General features: G+C 37.8%; 1 protein-coding gene across 4 annotated transcripts; it reads right to left on the reverse strand.

Moving 5' to 3' along the window:
- Window positions 1-39: 39 nt before the first annotated feature.
- Window positions 40-20,777, reverse strand: grap2a (GRB2 related adaptor protein 2a). 4 transcript variants are annotated; one of them, XR_007938768.1, is made up of 9 exons: window positions 20,578-20,777; window positions 9,393-9,543; window positions 9,217-9,308; window positions 8,801-8,920; window positions 4,765-4,945; window positions 3,418-3,507; window positions 3,028-3,147; window positions 2,141-2,377; window positions 40-266 (listed from the first exon to the last, which is right to left on the reverse strand). XR_007938768.1 is itself a non-coding variant. In XM_051941346.1 (8 exons), exons 2-8 carry the CDS (start codon window positions 9,468-9,470, stop codon window positions 2,204-2,206), a joined length of 855 nt encoding a protein of 284 aa, XP_051797306.1. In that variant the 5' UTR covers window positions 9,471-9,483; window positions 20,578-20,777; the 3' UTR covers window positions 1,676-2,203. The 4 variants fall into 4 exon arrangements, 3 of the variants coding, with proteins under 3 accessions (XP_051797306.1, XP_022054176.1, XP_022054177.1); XM_051941346.1 differs by lacking the exon at window positions 40-266 and having other exon boundaries at window positions 1,676-2,377; window positions 9,393-9,483; XM_022198484.2 differs by lacking the exon at window positions 40-266 and having other exon boundaries at window positions 1,676-2,377.
- Between the last annotated feature and the right edge of the window lie 1,628 nt (window positions 20,778-22,405).

Below are 22,405 nucleotides of genomic sequence, written 5' to 3' on the forward strand. Positions count from 1 at the left end.
AGCCCATGCAGAGGTGGGCGAGCTACGCACTACGCAACCGCGCGCACATTTGTTTTGCTTGTGGAGGAGAGAGCATCAGGGCTCAGCAACTTCCAGAAAAGTTACCAATCCCACGGCTTGTCAGGCCAAGAGACTGCAGGACGTTTTTTGGCTCGGGGTGCTCGCGTCACTCCCCGACGGCTTCGTTTAGATGCCCGACCTCTGGAGGAAGATGTTGGGGCGTCTGGGACATACTCTTCGTCAGAGGAGTCATGCAATTCTGAACTCTAGATAGAAATAAATAAACAATGTAACACATATACACGCGTAAATGCACTAAGTTTGATAAACAACGTCATCGAGAGGGATACACGAGTGTAATCACATATTGAAACTTTACTCGTTCGTCCTAGCAGATTCATGTTATTTTGGTATTAGGACAAGTTAGACTCAATACAGAATTCTAACGTAATTCCTTTATTATTTACTAAATGTACTAAATGTAGAAGAGTGGAAAACAGCAAAACAGGCAAGATGCTGCAGCACTCCGGGCACTCCTCTCAGGTACTGCGCGCGTGCACAAATAAAGGGGCGAAATCAGAGGGAGGGCGGGTGGACCAACAGTGTTTTGGGAGACGCTGCGATTCAAACTCCGGACGAACTTTAACTTAGAGTCCCTATAATATCAGAGTATCGACATGACCGGTCCAAAAAATTTTGGTCACGTGATCTATAGGCGCCATTTTGTTTCCTATTCATGAACGCTGGATTTTCCTGTTAATGTTTACACCGCAGAGAGTAATTCTAGGTCCTTTTTCGCTTCCTAAATACCTGAAAAATGACGGGCTGTTGTGCCTTTGGGTGCACAAATCGATCGGAGAAGGGATTCCACATGTTTAGATTTCCCAGTAATAGTAAAAGAAGGAAACTGTGGGAAAATAAAGTCCAAAGAGTGGGATGGAAACCGACTTCATCGTTTTTGTGCCAGGTTAGTCTCATGTATGTACTTTCATGTTATGATGTATGGGTGAATGACAGATAGAAAAGTTTGATGTGATTTTAGGCAGTTGTGGTTATTTTGACTTTGACCATTTTCATGCATGGAGATGCATGAAATACGGGCCGCTGAAGTTTAACGGGTTACCCCGTTAAACTTCAGCGGCCCGTATGTGCAAACGTATTTTGCTGAATTGAGTGAAGCTGCAAACTCGATGATAGAAACATTATACACCCATGGAAAGCTTAGATTCTCATGAATCCGCCGGTATAAACCACTTTCAGATGTGATTACCACAGCTGGTAATATAAACACATTTGTCCAACAAATAATGTAAATAGCACAACTCCCCTTTGAATCCTCATAACTAGTCACAGATGAAAATATTCCACAAAAAAACTGCCATAATCCAACGTTGGACATCCAGACAAAACAAGCCAGTAAAATATTTTGTCCAAAACATGTCTTGAAATCAGTAAGCAATCCACAAATAGTTTTCGTAAATGTGCACCTTGCGCTGCGCGTCCCATATTGCGTGAATGGAAACAAAATGGCTTCAAATCCCCAGTTGTCGCTACTCTGATAATATAGGGACTCTACTTTAACTTTGTCAACAGCGCCACCTGCCAAACTGGTTGATCAGGAAAGTGTATGACTCATGATTTTGAAGTTATATTCAATCAGACATACAACTCTGAGTAAGTATTTTGAAAGTTTATTCCACCCAAAACCGTAGATTATCTTTCTGTGAATTTCCCCAGAAATCCCTCATCGTCACGACTTCACATCAGATTTAAACAGGATGCCAGTGAAAAAATACTTTATTCAAGTCAGTGAGTTGCAAGGAAAATGCACATCTATACAAAACTTTTTGCGGTACAAAAACTCGACACAGGAGCAGAAAGAGTCGATTCATCAGCAGCAAGGCCAACGAGCGTTCAGCAAATAAATACCTGCTGACAGACGTGTCGTGAAACCCCCCCCCCCCCAAAAATAAAACAAAAACATTCCTCATCAGCACTGAGTGCTGGTAGAAGACATAGGAGGTTTCTGCAGCTGTTCTCTGCAGCTAAACAATGTTCAATAAAACCTGAACACCGTCTGAAACAGTCGTCAACCTGCAGTGCAGAGATCAGAGGCCTGCTCAGTGTTGAGGAAACTCACATCGAAGCACGTGCAGGTTGAGTTTTTGTGCAGGCCCATTAAAGGCGTCATTGAGGGGTTTCCTCACACCGCTGCCGTGTAGTTTGCAGGAAACAAACCAGTCCTCCCTCGCAGCTTCCCTTTCCACCACGACTCATTAGAGGAGTCAAACACGTCGATGATGTCGCCGGCGCAGAAACCGAGTTCGTCATCTTCCTCTGCTCTGAAGTCATACAGCGCCCTCACCTGCATCGTCCTCTGTGGAGGAAACCAAACACTCATTAGCAACTGTGTATGATGAAGATAAGGACATTACAACTTACACACAAAGCACTCAGAGCGCCGTACTCCACCAAGGCTGCTCAGTCGGATCATTTCCAACACCATAGAATGTGGCCGTTTAGATTAAATGTACAGTAGTCACTCATCCACGATGAGCAAATGTCCACAAAGTAGCAACCGTATTTTATTTTATAGTTATTTTTGGCTTTATTTGATAAGCATAGTGGAGTGGCAGACAGGAAGGCAGGGAGAAGAACATGAGGAAGACATGCAGTAGAGGGACATGAGTTGGAATCAAACCCTAGGCCGCTGTGTACATGGGTCACTTGCTCAACCAGCTGAGCTATCTGGGCATCTGACACCATCTTATTTTATGATTTATATATATTTTTAAGCCTTATTTTTTTAGATTTTAATGAGCAATCTGGGAAATTTTCGATCAGATCTTGTGTTACCAATAAAAGCTGCATGTTGTTTGTCAAAATGGTTGCAAACTTAAAGCGAACAACAGAAATGTTGTAGAGCAGCACTCCAGGCTTGAAGCTAAGTGCTAACGCCGCTAAGGATCTACCATTCGACGATGCTAGAGTGAATGTTAGCTTAGCATCAGAGGGCGCCAGGCTGACCTGAGGCAGAGGCATGGTTTGACATCTACCGGTACTGGGAGGACAAGCAGAGATGGATGGGCTGCTTATCCCTGTGGGGCCGAAGGTGCGAGATCGCGCGCCCAGACCGACTTGCTTGGTCTAGAATACAAGAAAATAACACTTTATTTTACACATCTATATAGAATAAGGGACACAATACATTCACTACTGAACCAAAACATCATGACTACTTCTCCCTAAAACAGTTCCGACCTGCTGGGGCTTCAATTCTACAGGGAATCTGCCGTTTTAAAACTTCTGCACAGTACTGCATGTGTACAGCACTTCCTTATTTAATCAGGCAGTCTCACAGAGATCGGGATTTGTTTTAGAGAAGAGTCCCAAGCAGAGAGAAAGCAGTGATGGTACCAGCTGGGTTTGAGGCTGGTCTGAAAATCTGCGAGGTGGAACAAAGGTTGCTGATGTGGTACGCTGTTCAGGCAAACTTGGCCTCTTTTCCTGCAGAAGGGCACAGGAAGCACAAAACAGCTCACTGCACAAACAGACACCAGGAACTGCAGGGGAGCAGTTAAAAAAAAAAAAGGAAAAAAAAAAAAGATGTTCTATTTCTACATGTTCATAAATCTAATTATCTCATAAGACTTCATGTTTTTAAAGTGAAGAAAAGCAGAACCAAAATATTTTAATTTGGAGAGAAACTGCTGAAAGATTGTATAAAGTTAAGTAAATCAGCAACAACATCTGACTGTGCTATGGATGCAAACAAATGAAGATAAATGTGATGTTATTGACACCAGAGTGGCTACTTTAAATAGTGAATCATTAAAATCAAAGGCTTTTTTTCCCCATCCATTTCCACCCCCCACACCTTCCTCCTCTCATCACTTTAATGTGATCTCATTAAAACACATTTTCTCTGCATTTATTTCCTCTCAACACTGCTCCTTAAGAGGATCATTCAAGAAAACATTGTCAATCTCTCTGATTGTTGCGTTTCTACAATGTGGACAGAAGATTTTTCTCCAGCTGCTCCACCATCCTGCCTCTAAAACTGCTCAATGATGCCCAAGTGCAAATTCTCAATTTATTCACTGGTTTCATAAAAGAGCAGAAAATGGTGAAAAAGACCTGATGCTTAAAAGACACTGGAACTAGTCAGTGTTCATCCATTTAATTTAAATATTTATGATTAACTGGCTGACCATTATGTCAGCTTAGTGAATAATATTTTTTCCTGATTTAACAGACGACTTCTAATTGTTGCTGACAAATGTTACTGCACTGTGTTCTCATTACAAGCCAACAAAAGTTATTTTTTGTTGCGTTTTTAGGAAGTTTATGTGAAGATAAAGACTTAAAATGTAGACCGACATTCAGGTAAGAAACTGTCAGGCATAATTTAATTCATTTATTTGCTCAGTCTGCATAAATTCTTCATTTTTTGTAGAAAAACTGCAAATAAATGTAAATATTCACTCTATATTTCCTAAATAAAATATATACATGACCTATTATAATAATCAGATATTCATTTAGGTCTTCAGAAACAACTGCACATGAGGAAGATGAGAAAAAGAACAAACTAATATTGGTCATTTTCGGGGCTTTACTGTCAAATAAACGCTGGTTATTTCTATATTTGAAATTATTAGTCGTCCGTAAATTAATGTGTTATTTATACTTGAAGTCATTTATCTTTGATACAACAAGGTGGTCTGTTGGTTGAAAATGAGGGTAAAATGAAGAATCTCTTACCTGTGAGCCCAAGGGCAGACTCCTGCTGCCGTCGTCCAGGAAGATCATTCTGGATTTAGAGATGGACTTCGTTTTGTAAAATTCCACCATCTTGTTCAGGGAGGTGAACCTCTCCGCCCACAGGAAGTACTGGCCTTTGCTGTCCCTCATCACTCTGAAGTGCTGGACATCATTCTCATGTCTGACAGAAACGGAGTAAGAATAACTTCACTGTCTGTCACTCACACAGAATATAAACATGCTTGTAGTATAACATGTTAAGACATTTTAACAAGATGCGTCCACATCAGACATCAGCCCTGAACTAACCACTGCCCCCGTATGGAGGGCTCTAAAAGCCATCTCCTTTAAAACAAAATGTTCCGATGACGCTTTGAAATCACTCAACTGTTGTGTATTGTAGAATCCAGTAACTTTTCAAACTCAGTTTCACATCTGTAAACTGTTATTCTATTTATACAAGTACATAAAAAGGGAACATTCACTGCTAAGTTTCCCAGATCTAAATCAAACACCACTAAACTTACACCTGTAACAGTAGATTAGCAGAGGTTTAAAGGCATTTAAAACCCAGTTTCAGATCCGCGAAACCTTTATTCTCTGCGTAAAAATAAAAAAGGGCAAATTCACTGGTGTTTCCTTGATCCAGATTACATCTCGATCAGAAATCACTTTACCAAGAGTTATCACAGCAGGACTAGCGAGACCGTTTAAAACTCAGTAAACCTTTATTCTGTTTTAGATCAGGTCTTGAAATCACATTTTTTGCTTTCAGAACTAAAACAAACAAACCTGCAAGTGCCTTTCAGCTGAGCCTACATCCACACTAATACATTTTGGTTTAAAAACAGTCTTCCAACAGATCTTTAATTAATCAAATAAATAAACCTCGGACATCGCAGTATGAAAGATACTTGAATCTTTTTGTCGAGGTACAAGGGTGTTTTAAAATAAGTTTAATTCGTCTGAGTCTTCTCAAAAAGAGTGGCAGCTATATTTGGTACAAGGAACAATCCATTTTCTTCATTCCAGAGGTTCATCTGTTCCTTCAGCTGGACTGCCCTCTGCTGGTGACCATGCATAACTACAGCATCAATACTCACTAGAAAGCAAATGCTGTCTTCATACTAGTCATAAAGCACCAAATGGAACCTTACTTTACATTTGGAGCAGCTTTAAACTTAATGTTAACAACAGTCTACTTCCAGAACACAGAAATGTTCACTGGCCTAAATTTATTATCTTAAATATGTCAAATATAAGTCCTCAGCATTTTAGAAATTGCTGTAATCTAAATTGCATATGTTGGGAAATTTGTATGATTACCATAATTTGTAATAATTAGCATAATTACCTACAAGGACAATATTTAAGAAACTGTTTGGTTGATATGGACTACAACTGGACAGATATTGGGGGTTATCAAGGAAGCTGTATTCATTTATGACATTTTTAAAAATAGCTGTTAAAATGAGATATGGCCCCATTTCAACTTTCGTTTATTTGCTAATGTTATAAAACATTATAAAAAACACACAGACATGCTAAGATGTGGCATTTTATGTTTGTTCCAGGTTACAGAAGAATCCAACATCCCAAATAAAGGAGAGAATTTCCACTAAGACCAGAAAAACTCTTTTTAGTTCAAACATTTTACAGAAAAATAACTGAAGACAGCAGCAGACATGTTAAACTGAATCTTGTGCTTCTGCAGACAGCAGCTGGTTGTAAATATCACAATCCTGCAGAGTGTGCAGCTTGACAGAGAAGCAAACAGGCGAGATGATGAGTCATAGTTGATATTTGTTTTTATATATATATATATATATCATATATACAGGCATGTGGTGCACACTGATGGGCGTAGAGATGAGTAATGTGTGACAGTCATCAGGCCACTCAGTGTAACTGATTTTTAAAACACTTTTCCTTGAATAAGAACATGATCGGTAAAAACACTCAATTAGATGTAATTTTAATATACGGATATTTACATTTAAAGTCAGTACAGGCATTTTCTTGCCTTTTCTACTGATTGTCAAAGGACCTCATGTCAATGAAGGGACTCTTGGTTGTTTTTTTGAAGAAGGACAAAACATATGGACCTAAAAATGTTTAAACATCTCATTTTATCGACTCTCAGTATCTGCAAACAACTGAAGCACAGTAGCATCCTGTGACCATCTGGTCACATATTAACATGAAGCAATTCCTCTTTCTGGTTGATTAGTTACCAATGTTAGGTCAAAAACTAGGAAGTGTTCTTTACAGATACCCAATTTCATGGAATTTGAAAGAGAAATCTGGTCTGTGTGTGAGTTTTGTATCACGAGGAGCTAATCTTGTTATAAATAAAATTCAAACCATTATGCGCTTTCAAATTTCAGCTGCTTCTTTCTGTCAACACAGACACCAGAGATAGTTTTCCTGTCACTGCTTAGTTTATCAGGATGTCTTTCATTTGTTTTCAAACTACAGTTAATGTATATTAATGTGTAATGAGTGCAACTAATTTGTTTTATTTCATTCATTTGTAAAATAAAAAAAGGTTTCATGTAAATACAGAGTCACCAAACACGAATGAAAGGGAGCAGAAAGAAGACAAGTTGTGTATGTCTGCCCTTTTATCCCCAGAAATCAATTACAAAAAAGCAAAATTAATTAATTGAGTAAGTTATTTAAATTTTTAAATGGCTATGAGATTTTTTTTTTAAAAAAGTTTCCTGAAATAATAGAAATGACTACCAATTTGTTAACTCCATAAAATGTGGCTAAAGCTGTTGTTGCATTTTAAATCCATTTATTTGTAAGTAAAAAAGTAAATTTGGCCATATGCACAGATCTCTTGTGGAGGAGTCAGTAAGCTGTCAGAGTCAAGCAGATATCAGAACACCACATAAATACTCATTCAATTTCCCCCCAATGAAAGTCAACTTTTCCTAAAAGAAAAGCATCAAATTTAAAGAAGGACTTCAGCTGATTAACAGAACTTGTTGCTTTCGTGGTTTTGGATCTGCTCTAATGTGAAGCAAACAGTGAAAAGGACCTTTAATGTAGAGTTCATGAGTCTGAAACTGTGTTTTATAGAGTCTTTAGTCGATCTAGATTTGAAGGCAAAGTGTGTTGGTCTTGGATCTGGACCAGCTCCAGCGTACATACAACAGTAACTTCACAAATATTGTAAAAGGTTTCAGAGTGTGTTGAGCACTTAACTGTAAATAATCATTAGTTATTAAGATAAGATAAACCTTATTAGTTCTTCACTGGGAAATTTCACACATTACAGCAGCTTGATGAAAGTAAAGCACCGTAAAAAAAAAAAAGACAAGAAATACAAAAAATAGAATAAAGATTAAAAAAATATGCATAATAGATTATGTAAACCTTCTACATATACAGACATGGCACAATAGATGATTGTACCCAAACGATAGAACACAAACACTGTGTACAACGCTACACAAATAGTATGTTTTTAAATTCAATACATCATAGCTCTCAAATCAAAGTGAACTATAAAACCACATCAGCAGGTTACTGGCAGTATGTCACCATATTAAAGTTAGCATTTAGCCTAAAGCCTATTTATAGCACTACAAGCCAGTTTGTTTGCTTGTTTTTTTTTTTATCCTACGGATGTTTGATTACTTGTAATGTGCAATATCTCATTATCATGTGTGATATTACTGAACTACATCAGTATCATTGGCAGTATTACTTTCTATTCTATAGCCTTATTTTTGTTTATTTTATATTCAGTAATGTATGATACATATGTTATTGCATTTCTGCTATGTACTTCACTTAGGTTTTGCAATCTAGTTTCAGGGTAATATCTGTTAAAATTATATTCATCTGGGACTAATAAAGCTTCCCCTTCTTTATACATTACTTAATTTTTGCATGTGTTTAAGTGATATTTGTCATTTTGTTTCTGATGCTTTGTTTTATTGTGAAAAATAAAAGAGGAAAACAATAATTTGAAAAAAGTTAAACTCACAACAGCTTGAGACGCACTTTGCAGCATTTGACTCACTTGACAGAAATGGAAAACTCTCCAGGGGAAGTCTGGCAACCTCGAATCACAAAGGCTCCTATGGTTTTGGACTTCAGCAGCTCCTCTGCAGCGTTGCGACTGGCGTCCGCCTGGAACCACCTGTACAAAAAAAGCCACGATGCAACTTATCTTACACAAACCTGCCAGCTTGTGTTAGTAAAATGACAGACGAAGAATAAGATCTTCCAATGGAGCCTTTTGATTCAAGTCCTGCTCCTGGTCTCTTCAGAAGGGAATTAGCCAAACGGTTTCCCACCCAAACACGCACAGATTTAGTAAAATACATAATTTTTTTCCCCCACTTTTACGGCATTTTCCTGTTGGGTTTTGTCTGCCGTGCTGTAAAGACCACAGCATTTCTGCTTGCACCGCTTGTTAAGAGGCTTTAATCTTACTCTGGAGTCTTCATTTCGATGTAGTTTAGCGGCACGAATCCCTCCTTTCCGTTCATTTCTGCCTTACACCAGTCGCCCTGTGGGCTTAAAACCTGTTCGGCAGCAGAGAGAGAGGAAATGTCACAGAGGAGCAATGGAGAGGAAAATATAGATTCATTATCTAATCAGACACTGACCTTCAGTATATCCCCCTTTTGGAAGCTGAGCTCATCGTCTTCTGTTGCAGTAAAGTCATACTTTCCTGTGGCTTCCATCAGGAGCAGCTGACTATCAGAGAGGTTTAGAGAAGCAGAGCGATCAGTCAAGGGTCCACGACAGGCGTCACCTCTGCAGGGAGGATGAGAAATACAGGAAATTTTACATAAAGTTTTGATTTCCGCTTGAGCAGCTGCATCTTTCACGAAAAAAAAAAATCTGATCTTTGAGAAGAGGAAACTTCTCCCTCGGAGGCATCAAAAGGCTGATAAGATAGCAGCGCTGTATTTAGACTGATGTTTAACAGCTGTTTTTTTTTGTCTTTAGAAAGTCACAAGAATATTTCAACATGTACTTTAAAATTGTAATAGTTATTCTTCTAACAATTTCACATCTTTGACATGTTGGCAAGTTTTTTAGTACTTTTAATTTCCCCAATATAATCCAAGAGAAGACCACAATGTTACGCTGAGCTTCGGATATTTATTAATAGCAAACCCTATTTATAGCAGCATTTATAGCATCTTTGATAGAGCTGAATGCAGTTCAGAGTAGAACCCAACCGTGTAATTAGCTGAACAAACTTATCGTCGGATTCCGGCTCGTCACAGACATATCGGTACTGGTATGCACGTTTCCGCTTATAAAATCTTTGTATTTGTTTATTGCACAGAACATACTGCAGAATAAGATCCTTGGCATAAGTTAGAATTTTCGTGATTACAATTTGTCCAGTAGAGTGGCTCCGGCTCCATTCATTGCAATACTGTCTGCAGCACATGTAGCAGAGCTGGTGCCGAGTCAAGTGGTGTTGTAACAGTAAGCTTTAAACTCATTTCTGAAACGCAATGCTGGAAAATTAATGAAGAGCGACAATAATGAAATTTTTCAATATTACTTTAGGATTTATATGCATTTGTTTATTTATATGTCTATGCACAAAAATATTGTCCTCATACATGTATACTAGAAATTTTTACCCCCAAATAATTCAGCATCAGTGAGGCTCAAGTGTTTTAAATGTACCATATTATTACAGTTGAAACCAAAAGTCAGCTAAACAAGTCTTCTCTTTCAAGAAAATTAACAAGAAAGGTTTTTTTTTTTGAGTAAATGTGGCAAATGTAATAGTTTCTAGCTTTTAAATTTGAATATTGGGCTTTTCATTGTCTTCTGTAATAAACTGAATATTCTTTAGGTTGATCAAAAGGCATCTGAAAACCTCCCCATGTGCTCTGGCAACTATTTTCTGATATTTTATGACCAAATGATGACTTGATTAATCAAGAAGATAACCAAAAGGGTAATTAATGATGAAAATAATGGGGAGCTCGCTGCAACCCTGAGAGATAAACAGTAAAGCAGAGACAACATAAAAGAAAAAAAAAGAGGCATTAAGCTAAAAATGAGAATTTGGAAAGGCGAGATAAAAACAATGAAATAGAAAACTTTAAATGCAATCATTAGTCAATAAAGAACGGATTTAATGATTGAGAAGAATCATTTTAAACTGTGCATTATCCCACTAAACCAACAGTAGCTCAGATCCCAGTGAACATACAGTGTGTGGTCACATGTCATGCTGCTATCGGTATGAATGAAAGGCATTAATAGGAACTGGAAAACTTCATTTGTAATTTATTTTTACACTAGGAAGAATATACAGCCTACCTCTGCATTTGCTGCTGTTCACCTACAAACAAACCAACATGTACAGGTCAACAGATCATGAGAGAAAATGTAATTCTCCTATTAAAACCTCTGAAATGAGTCCTTCATCGTATCCCCTAATTGCAGTTACTGTATCTTGGGTGTTACAGTTGGTTACTTTCCCACAGATCTGAATAAAACCTTCACTCCGTTTGCGGTTACGGAGCTGAGGATGTGGTGGCGAGTTGTCGTGAAAAAACCGGCTCTGCCTTCACTGCACTCATGCACCTGTAGAGCAGTTTGCAAGATTACTACTTTCTTCTTTGAACTGGGGGACACGTGGAGCAGAGCTGCAAAATACCCTCCACATTCCCTTTTACCAAGGCTTGAACAAATAATATCATCTTTCTATCCACACACAGACTTCTGAAAATCACCCCAGAGCCTCTAATGCTTCAATTATATGAGAGATCTGTAACATTACTTAGCCTCAAAAGACTATGGCTCACTTAAAAAGGTAGAATTTATGAGTAAAAGTAATAGAAGAAGAAAAGTGATAAGCAACTGTGAGATCACTCCAAGTACTGTCTGTTTACTCACGCTCTGTCCTCTGAGCTTCAGTGCTGGTTTCTGCTGAAGGCAAAGCCAGTTAGGGATGAATGTGCTCCTCAGGGCCGATAACTGACTGGGCCAGAGAAAGAAACAACCCCAGAAAAGGCCCAAAGGCTGCTTAACTACATCAGTGGCCCTCAGGTGATTCTTCAAGCACTGAAGAAACACCAAACTGGGTGTCATACTTCAGATATGACCTTACACCTCTTGACTTAACTAAATGCATTGTTGCAAGAAAAAACATTTCAATTTACTGATATCTATAAACCCTTTAACCCTAGGATGCATAGGTGGGGTCAAAATTGACCCCAGAGGTTGTTATTCCTTAATATCTTTAAAATTAAAAGTTTTGATATTTTCATATTCCAGGTATTCCTCATAAAACATGCTTGTGACATCATGCCATTTGCATTTTTATTCATTAATTAAAAAAAAAAAAAAAAAAATCAGTTTTTGTATCAGTACCCCACTCTTCCATGGGCAGGGTCAAAAATGACCCCAAGTATTTCCAATGGGATATTTCACTTAACATTGGTTCTTGGCAACTGTGAGTGTAAATAAACATTTACTGTCCCTCATACAACTGATGTCAGCAGTCCCACCACCTAGGAGGTCATTTTTGCACAGCATTATACATGCAAGTATTAACTCCATTTATGAACTTATTTTTCATTGACAGAACGTGAATTTTATGTGAATATCTGTGAAATTTGCCTAGTTTGTGGTTCGCTAGCAATACTGTTAGCTAACAATACTGTTAGCTAACATTATTATTAGCAAACAGTATTGTTAGCTAACACAATCACACACACTCATACACTGTTGTTGCACTGTTATTACACAGTATCTTAGCTAACAGGATTGATAGCTAAAGTACTGTTAGCTAACACAAACACACACCATTGAATAATCGATGATCATATAATAGGCTACCTAATGGGTTAGTGTGTGTGTTAGCTAACAATACTTTTACCTAACAATCCTGTGAGCTTACATACTGTGTAACAACTGTGTGTGTGTGTGTGTGTGTGTGTGTGTGTGTGTGTGTGTGTGTGTGTGTGTGCCCGTAGATTTACTTACAAAGCTACAAATGATTTAGCCATCAATCTAACATTTAGCCACCAACTTCTATTGGAAATGCAAAAGCCCTGTCTGCAATGGTCACAGCCACAAGAAAATAGTCTGTGAAAGCTGTGAAGAGTGAGAAGAGACATGTTTGTGTCTGAACATGAATGTTGAATGAATGTTATTAATGTTATTGGTTATTGTTACTGAATGTTAATTTATGTGTCCCTCTGTCCATTTTAAAATACGGAGGAAGATTAAACATGTTTTGATACCGTTTCAGTGATTGTTATGTGATAAAATTTGAATTAAAAGTGAAGAAAGAACATATCAAAACTGAACATACTCTTTTGTTGAACAAAATATATAATGTCTAACCAACATGGAAGAAATGTCTCAAGTTTATTGCAAAAATGCACTGATTTCAATTGGGGTCATTTTTGACCCCACCCATGGAAGAGTGTAGGTATTGGTTGGCCATGCATCCAAGGGTTAAGTTCCAAACAATGTAACAAGGAGTTTTATTGGCATAATATTGGTAATTGCGTCAACTTAATATTGTTTATAATTTCTATAACGTCTCATTGTACTAATCTAAAAAACACATCAGCAGGCAAAGATCTGAAGTCCACTTCCCCCGACTTAAAATGTCAGCAAAAGTTCAATCTGTTAGGGCCAACAAATAAGATACAAAAGATGTTTCAAGGAGATGTTTCTCAAGGCAATATGAGCTGTATTGAAATGCACAACCAAAAAGAAAGAATTGCCAGTGTTTCTGTTACATGAATTTACTTCTTTTTTTTTAACTTACTGTGTAACAAAAAGAAAAAAATGAAAAAGCTAAAAACTCTAGAAGAAAATCTAATTGAGGCAACTTATTTGTTAAATGGTTATCAGCTTCAAAATCCATCATTAAGGTAATTGGGTACGAGAGTTAAAAATTACTTGAAGCAACTAAACTTTAATGAACAATCAGCTAAAAAAAAACTATTTATGCCATCAATCATCAAGGAAATGGGGAATTAAAAACAGATTTTATCGTTGAGGAAAGGGTAATTCCTGTAACTCCCTAACTAAATATAGTTTGTTGGCTGAAAATAATCTCTGCTGCTCCTCTAAACAGGGTTGTGGAGTGCCCCTTAACACCGAGAGCACAATTAAAGAGACACAGCAGTTTTCTTGAAGATCTAATTTAAGTTAATTTTATTTAGGAACAGGATTTGCTATGCATCAATCCGATTGTTCCTCAAACTCACTTCAATGCACTTTTGACCTTTTTATTGATGTAATATTATACAGGGTGTTTTAAGTTTCCTGGAGTCCTGTGCAGTACAATGAATAAAAGCACCTCCTCATTCCAGTCTCAACTGCCATCTGTGTGTTTTACTACAGAAATAAAAAAGGGGAAATCAAGGACGGTTTTAGCTCACCAAACTGGTCCAGCATGACCTCAGGGATTTTCTTTTTTTATCTAATCTTTAATATCTGACTCATCTCCTCTGCTCTGATCATCCTCTAATGATTGCTGTTAAAACATGTGGGAAAGCACTACTTTAATCTGCTGAATATCTTTTTAAAAAGCTGGATTTCGTGGTATTTTCTGTGCATCATTAGACCATTCTGATTGTTTTACATCTTATTGGAGTGCCAAATGCAGCAAAATGTGCATTTGTAACTCAAAATGAAGTCACTTACTGTAATATTTTGAAACGGAGCCTTAGATTTGAGTGTTTAGTGGTACAGACAGCATCATTTCAGTCCATTTCAGCCTGCAGCTGTAAAGATTTCCTGCTGCAAGCACGTAGAGCCTTTTGTGACATTTGTGTAGGATAAAACCACAGAAGCACTGACAGAGAGCTGGTCAGCACATCTGCAGCAAGACACATGACAAAGTGGTTTCCTGAATGAACTTATGCTGCATGACATAAATGCTCTAACCGTCTCACTTCACGGTTAGTAAAGACATAGTATACCATAACTACACTGTACAGTAACTGCAGCTAATAGTGATTTGCATTTTTCACAAGCATGCCAGTTATTTTTTTCTGTTAATGTTAATTGTTGTGATGTAAAAATGCCCGAAAAGGTTTCGTTTTGTCAAAGATAATTACTTTTCTACCTTAGAAGGCAAATGAAGGCAGCAGATGTAAATATAAGCTGCAAACGGCATATTTTTAAAAACAGTTCATACAGGTTCATGTAGCAATTATTTTCATTGTTAGTTAAGCTTGAAATTATTTTCAAACCTACTTTTTTGTATATAAAATGTCAGAAAATGCTCTTTAGGACTGTAGATAGCCCAGTCAATGTGTTTGAATGTCACTACAGTGCAGATCACAGACGAAAAAGCAAACCACCAAATACCCACGTTTAAGAAGCTGAATTTATTTTCTGACATTTGTTAAAAAGTATTAACTGACTGCTGATCTCATTGTTGCAGATTAATGCATCATGTAAACTGCTGTTGTAAGAAAATTCTCAAGTGTGTTTTTGAGTCAATTTACCATTTTCGTCGCAAATTGAGCGGTGCTTGAAAGTTTAAGAATCCTTTCAGTAACAGCGTTTTGACTTGATTGTTCCAAACTGTTAACTCTGGCTGTTCTTCAATGGAACCATTTGGATGGTTCCTTGCTCTGTGACCCATCTTCTCTCACAGTTCACCTACATATGCCCTGATGCTATCCTTCAGAAGTTGCTGGTATAATTCAGAATTCATCGTTTCATCAGTAACAGTGAACCACAACAAAACAAGCCCAAACCATGATACTACCACCACCATGCTTCATAAATGGGCAGGTCCGCAGTCAACCAGAGAACATCTTTGCCAACTAATTGATTGGTTGCAAGAAAAAAAAAAACCAAAACTTTACTTCTCCTTAGAGTGCAAATACACAGAACGAGTCCATATTTGCTACATATTAAAATCACCATTTCTTCATCAATTGAACTATTGAGCAATACTATTCTTAGAACGTATACCATGTCTGTTGAGCTGTAATATGTAAACTGCTGGCCGCAAAGTTGTACTCAACTTTTTGGTAATCAATTTGAACAAAATGTAGCAAACTGTTGACTTCTTTGACTTAGTGTCACTTAGTTTAGGGCCAACTGTGACTAAAAGCTCTGTAAACGTTAAATACCAAGCAGTCTCCCTTAGGTTTGAAGTTAAAAGTTCTGAAAATACAGGGGTGTTTATAGGGAGTCACATCTGCTGGCAAAAATAATGAATTAATCCCAGATGGCTGTTGATACAGCATTCGTCCCCCGATTAAAGCAATACCAGAGATTGTTCAGTTAACCAGGATTAACTCTAGAAATGGCAAGATGAGAGCATATCAACCAACTAACAGACCTGGAGACTAGAGTTCAATAGATAGAATAAGGTTCCTAATCTGGACTGCAATGTTTTCCTTTCTCCAAAACATCTTATTTAACCCAAAAAGTTACATTTTTGTCTTAACTCTCAAAACATTTCCCAGAAGACCTCTGGCTCATTCAAGTATCTTTTACAAACTGTTCCTTTTAGAAAGCCGCAGCTTTCCATCTCCTTCCAACCCTATTGTGTTCGCGGTCATTCTCCTGATGTTGGACTCTTGAACATCAACAGATGTGAGAGAATCCTTTAGTTGATCTGAAGCTTCCTCCATTTGCACACAGTCTGACTCGCTGTGGAGTCCAAACTCTTCAGAGACACTCTGTCACTTTTCCAGCCCGAGGGGCATCAACTACTCTCTCACTGAGCTCTTCAGAACTCTCCCTTCTGTGTGCCATGATGCACTTGCAGTTGTGTTCTGAAGATAAGGTTGCAGCTGTAAGATGTGTTGCTTGCATCGTTGCATGAAGTTTCACTGTTAACTATCAGGGGGTTTTCTTTCTCACGTCAATGCACAAGACGAGCCATGCAGAAGCAAGAGCTCAGACTGCTGTTGGTCTTATATAAACCTGTTAGCTGTAGAGGAAGTATAACTCCCCTTTCTTAGAATAAAAAGATATTTAGTTTGCCGTCATGGTAAAGAGAATATCTTTGGGGTTTGGATGTTAATGTGAACTGTCTGAAAGGGCCTTTTCTAGCATTTAATAGACAAAAATATGAATCAAGAAAGCAACTTGATGGTTATTTGCAACCCTGAACTAAAAATATACAAATTTTGTCTTCTTCAATGTGAGTGTTTCTTGTGATTTGACTATTGTTGTGACGTTCAAAGACATCATTAAGGGCATTTTCTAGCATTATATGGACAAAACTGGTGATTCAAAAAAAAAAAAGTCACAGCTTAATTGATAATCAAGAATATACAATTAGACAATTAAATTACAAATTTCATAATCCAAACATCAGCTAATTGGTATTTTTATGCAATAAAGTAAAAGATTCAGTGGTTGCAGCTTCTTAGATGTGAATATCTGCTTCCATTTTTTGTCTTTGACGGATATAAATTAAATATTGTTCAGTTTTCGGACAAAAACCAAACATTAACAGATGAAATAATCTGTACTTTAATCATCCATTATGCTGACTTGTGATTGTTACGACCCAACAGTTAGGGTCAGCGGGGTGTAACAAAAACAACCAGATGTAATATGTGAGGTAAAGCAAAATAAAACCAAACAAAATCTAACAGGGTTTTTAAACTCGCGAAACAAAAGCAACTAAATTCCTTAGCCAAACCTAATCACAATAGCAACACCCACCAATAACAAGCAGAAGCTAACAAACTATTAACCCATTAAAACCGGTGCCTCAAAACACACATTCCCTAAAAAGACAACATATGAAGACAAGTCATGAGTAGCTTCTCACCAAATTAATGGGCTGCTAACAGAAGTCTTCGCGAAGATTGGTAGCTCCTCACCAAGTCAGCAGCGGCTAACAGAAGCTCTAATTTCCATTTGCCACCCCTCAGTGGCTTCAGAACACACAAAACGCAACGACTCAAGAGGCACCAAGGCAAACTGGTCACGTTAAATCCCAGCAACCCCAACAGAGTTTGGTTGCAGATTTATATAAATAAACTAGCTTGACTGAAAGTAGTAGCTCTGCAGTGTGAAAATGCTCCATACAAGTATAGGTCCTGTGTTAACTGATTGTGAGCTGCATTGTTCTTTTGACTGAGGTGAAACTACAACACTTTTGGCTACTTTAAACAGTTTGTACATCAAAAATATGAAATCTATACTTTACTGATTGTCATTTGTCAAGCACAAACATCTCAAAATAAATCTGAAGGTAGAATCAGGTGTTATATGCAAATGACAACAAATAGCACACCTCAGGTCACCTCTGCAGAATGAACGAACCCCACATTTAAAACATTCACATGAGTAAAAAACACCAAAAGAACAACTTCAAATACCGCTTGAGAAGTTCAAGTCCTTCATATAAGGTAAAATAGAGAACCTGTCCTTTCTTCTTGGATTAATGCCGATGATGAACACCAGAAGCTGCTGCAAGCGGAGCCACTTTTGAGTTTTGTGGTTTCCTACCTGTGATTTGGATGCTCAGAAGGACTGTAAGATAAACCAGAGGGGCCATGAGAGGATTCAGATACTCTAAATGTCAAATGATTTATGTGAAATATTGGACACTTTCACTCTCAATCTTTAGGCCTCAAATGGTTAATTAAATGAAGCCATGTGATCTCAGAAACAGCGAAGATAAGACAAGGAGCCACGACTACAGACTGCAGTTTGTGAAGATGCATTTAATTCTTATTTTCATTATTTATGTGCAGACTAATGCTAAAAAAAAAAAGACTGAGAAGAAAAAAAAAAATGGTACTTGTTTCTCAGAGTCCAATAGAAATTTCGATTAAACGAGACATCACCAGCTACAACTAGACAGTGTTTGACCGCATTTTTCAAAAATGTCTTATTTTTCCTCAAGTTTTTGCTTTTTTACGTGAGCAGTTTTGCATCTTTAGACCTAAAGTGATTATTTAAGTGAAACAACATGAGCTGATACACAAGTGAAATGAGAGAATTAGTTCCAGCTGCACACTGCTCTTTGCAGGGATGCATTTAACAATTTATTTTTGATTTATCTGCACAGTAGTGACTTAAAGTACAGAAAAAAATTTTCTCAGAGTCCAAAATTAAATCTTCAAATTGTCGCTTTTGTCTGAGCACCGGTCTGAAATCTGAAGATCTTTAGTAAAGAAAAGCATCATCAGCTACTATTAGACTGTGTTTAAATGATGGTTTCTGTCAGTCACTTAAATGGTTTGTTTTTTTATTATCATCACAGACTACAAACATTGTTGCTTCTTGTTTCATGTGGTCTTCATGTAAAATGCGATCTTTAAAGTAACTACAGCTTGACGTACTGCAATGCGATCCCTAGAATACAACATGATCAGGTTCAAGGTGGAATAAAGGGGAAATAAAACAGCAGTACATGAGCTCAGAGTCAGTCTTCAGACTAAAGCAACTAGAACACTAAAGATTACAGTAGATATTTTGACAATTTAGAATTATTTTTGTTGTTTTTTCACCAACACAAGCTGACATGTTTTAATTTAGGTGGACTTTTCTTTATTATGGCTTTTTATGTAAACTAAAGGTCTCGCAGTTATTCAAATTAAACAATGTGAACTCAAAAACAACTGAAATAAAACAAGGAGCTCCAGCCGGACACTCATTATTGATTAACCTGCAGAGTAGATTTTCAATTCTGTCAAGAAGTAATGAAAGGCATTTTCAAATCTTTAACTTGTTTGTTTTGTCCATGAAAAGTCCAAAACCTAAAAATCTTCCATTACCATCACCGAATTTATTAGTTTTTCATGAGCAGACACAAAAAAGGGCTATGTTAGTTAAAAATGTGTATTTGCTTTTATAGAATTTCATGTTTGTAATGTAAAATATAATATTAAAAGTGACTAAAGTTCAACATTGTACAATTTGCCCCTCTAGAATATGGCAGAATTTGGTATAAAGTAGAATAATGTGGATATAAAGTCAACTAAAAGACTTTTTTGATAAATTATTATTTTAGTTTTTCAAGCAAACAAGGCAACATATACCACTAGTTTTAGCTCCTTAAAATTGATTTTTTTTTTTTAATAATAAAGGACAACAAATTGAATCTTTTCTTTTGTTTTAGAGAGTTGTTCAAGTTAAACAAGCTCTTAAAAGTGATTCCACTGCAGATAAAAGGGTTCACGCAGAAAATGACTTGCCGGCTCACACTAGAGGTTTTCTTCACTGACAGGGCGCAGAAGATGGAAGAAGAACGTCCTCACATTAAGCGTAGACACCACAGATCAAACCTCCAGCCCTGATGTCTGTCCTCTGGTGACAAACCTGCTGCTGCTTCTGATACAGTCACTGAATGAATCCTTCATGGATCTCTGTAGCATTTTGTCCTCTATTAACCACCTCTCTCACTACAGCAGCTTTTTAAAACCACTTCCCCAAACTGAGGGCATGAAACATATACATCGGAGGAACAAACAAAACAATTGAAACAGCACGACCCAGTAAATGCAGCAGAATTAACACAAACATTTCCTCAGACAGTAAGATTTGATGTTTGCTTTACCTGAATTCAAGAATTATTAGAAATATTATTGCTCAAATTAGAATGCAGCTTTTAAAATACAGTCAAAAAGTCCAATCAAAATGTCTGCAGCTGTGTGTTAGTGCAGCAGACATTTGTTTAAAAGACTTACTTTGATTAAGAAATGCACATTTTGTAGTAAATACACGTGTAAGGTGGAGGTGAAGGAGAGAGAAGTGAGAGAGACAGAGAAAGAGGAAGACAAGCGAGCTGCTGCTAAAATCACTCATTTTGACAAGGAGCTTCAGTATCGGACTGTGTTCTGGTCTGCAGCAGCTTACCTTTGCTCCTGAGTGCAGATGAATTGGAGTTTATTCGAAGACCGGAAGCTTCAGGTGTCTGACCGCAGCTGCATGTTTCACAGTTCACAGATGTTTTAACGCCAAGTTAAAGTTCAGCTTCTGACAGGAGGAGTGTTTCTCTTTCCTCTCTTGATGCATTCACCGCACACAGTAAAGACGGAAGATAAATGAGCTCCGCGTCTCTGCGGCCTGAAGCTTAATGCGCGAGGAGAGCCGCCTCAAAGTAATATGCCACTTCAAAATAAAAGTCGGGGAATAACTGCGTCTTCAGAACTGAGGAAAAACGCGAATACAAAAAATATCCATGAATTCACAGAGGTCCAGATATCTGAGAGTAGTTCGACTTTCAGCATCGCAGTGACAAGAAGGTAAATGTTTTAAATTTGCAAAAAAAAAAAAATCATTAAAAAACATGCTCTTACTTTGACATTATAGATAATTAAGGATTATAATTAGGATAATTAACAAGGACTCCACAAAGGCTGTTCATGCCCCTATATGTCATTGTCAGAAATGCACCATTTCTTTTTTATGTAAATGTAGCCTTTGTTTAATAGATATTGATGATTAGAAATCACAACACTATAGAATGTAGCCATTTAATAAAGCTGTACCCACAAACGAAATGACTTTGCACTGAGCACAGGCGTGTGTTGTGCATGTGTACTTTATGTACCAATAAGGAATAAATATGCACCACATGGCGGGAATTTATGACACGTGTTAGGCCTGCTGAAGCAGGCTCTAGATAGGCCCCTCCTTCCCTGTGTTTTTTCTTTTCTTTCAGGTGCACTGGGTGCTGCAGCGGCAGGTGAGGCCAATCAGTGATTGGCAATCACTGATTGCAATCAACTGAAGCAGGAGCAGGTGCACCAGTGCCACTCAACTCACCTTGTCCAGGCCAATATAACCAGGCTTCAGTCACCGGATCCATCCATTCTCTATACACCGCTTTATCCTCACTAGGGTTGTGGGGGGTGCTGGAGCTTATCTCAGCTGACTCGGGCGAAGACAGGGGACACCCTAGACAGGTCGCCAGTCTGTCGCGAGGCTACATATATAGACAAACAATCACACTCACATTCACACCTACGGGCAATTTAGAGTAACCAATTCACCTCAGCATATTTTTGGACTGTGGGAGGAAGTCGGAGTGCCCGGAGAAAACCCATGCATGCACAGGGAGAACATGCAAACTCCATGCAGAAAGATCCCGGGCCCAAGCTGGCACTTGAATCAGGGATCTTCTGCTGCAAGGCGAAATGCTTACCACTACTTCACTGTGCAGACACCAGATCGTAAACATCCATTGTCATTTCTCTGCACATGGTTTGTTCAGCTTTTCTCTATGGAACCTCAGTAACTTTGTTTTTTCCAGTCGCCCTTCGTCTGGTTATCTGGTTTTGTCTACGGCCCAAACCCAACCCCCCCCTCTGGAGCCCAGTTTAAGAGAAGTTGTAGAATTAAAGTTTTATAGAATTTTGAGATTTGTCCTACAGTTATCGTTGCCCTGCAACTTCCTTAGTTTAGCCCTGTACAATCTTGTGCTGTTTTTGCCTTGTTTTTTGAGACCCTCCTATTATAGCATCCTTGAGTATTTCCCTCGCTTTGAGCAATAATTCTTTTGAGCTGCTCTCTGACCTTAGTTATAGTTATCAGCACAGTTATAGTTCCTTGGATAATTCTAGTAATTGCAATTAGTTCGACCTTCGTTTTAGTATTATTTTGCACTCAGCATTCCTTTCCAGGTTTTACCTGCTGAGGGTTTTAGTTTTTTTGTTGTTGTTGATTTTTGCCTAACCCATAG

This window comes from Acanthochromis polyacanthus, chromosome 21, assembly GCF_021347895.1.
Source record: "Acanthochromis polyacanthus isolate Apoly-LR-REF ecotype Palm Island chromosome 21, KAUST_Apoly_ChrSc, whole genome shotgun sequence".
In the NCBI taxonomy this organism is placed as follows: Eukaryota; Metazoa; Chordata; class Actinopteri; family Pomacentridae; genus Acanthochromis; species Acanthochromis polyacanthus.

Bases quoted from the DNA above. Each gene is read 5' to 3' on its own strand.
- grap2a (XM_051941346.1), bottom strand. From the start codon at position 9,470: ATGGAAGCCACAGGAAAGTATGACTTTACTGCAACAGAAGACGATGAG. The intron at 3,148-3,417 runs GTACCATCACTG...CTTGTATTCTAG, and splicing joins ACCAGCCTCAAACCCAGCTG to ACCAAGCAAGTCGGTCTGGG. The intron at 2,378-3,027 runs GTCAGCCTGGCG...TTTCCTCCACAG, and splicing joins AAACCATGCCTCTGCCTCAG to AGGACGATGCAGGTGAGGGC.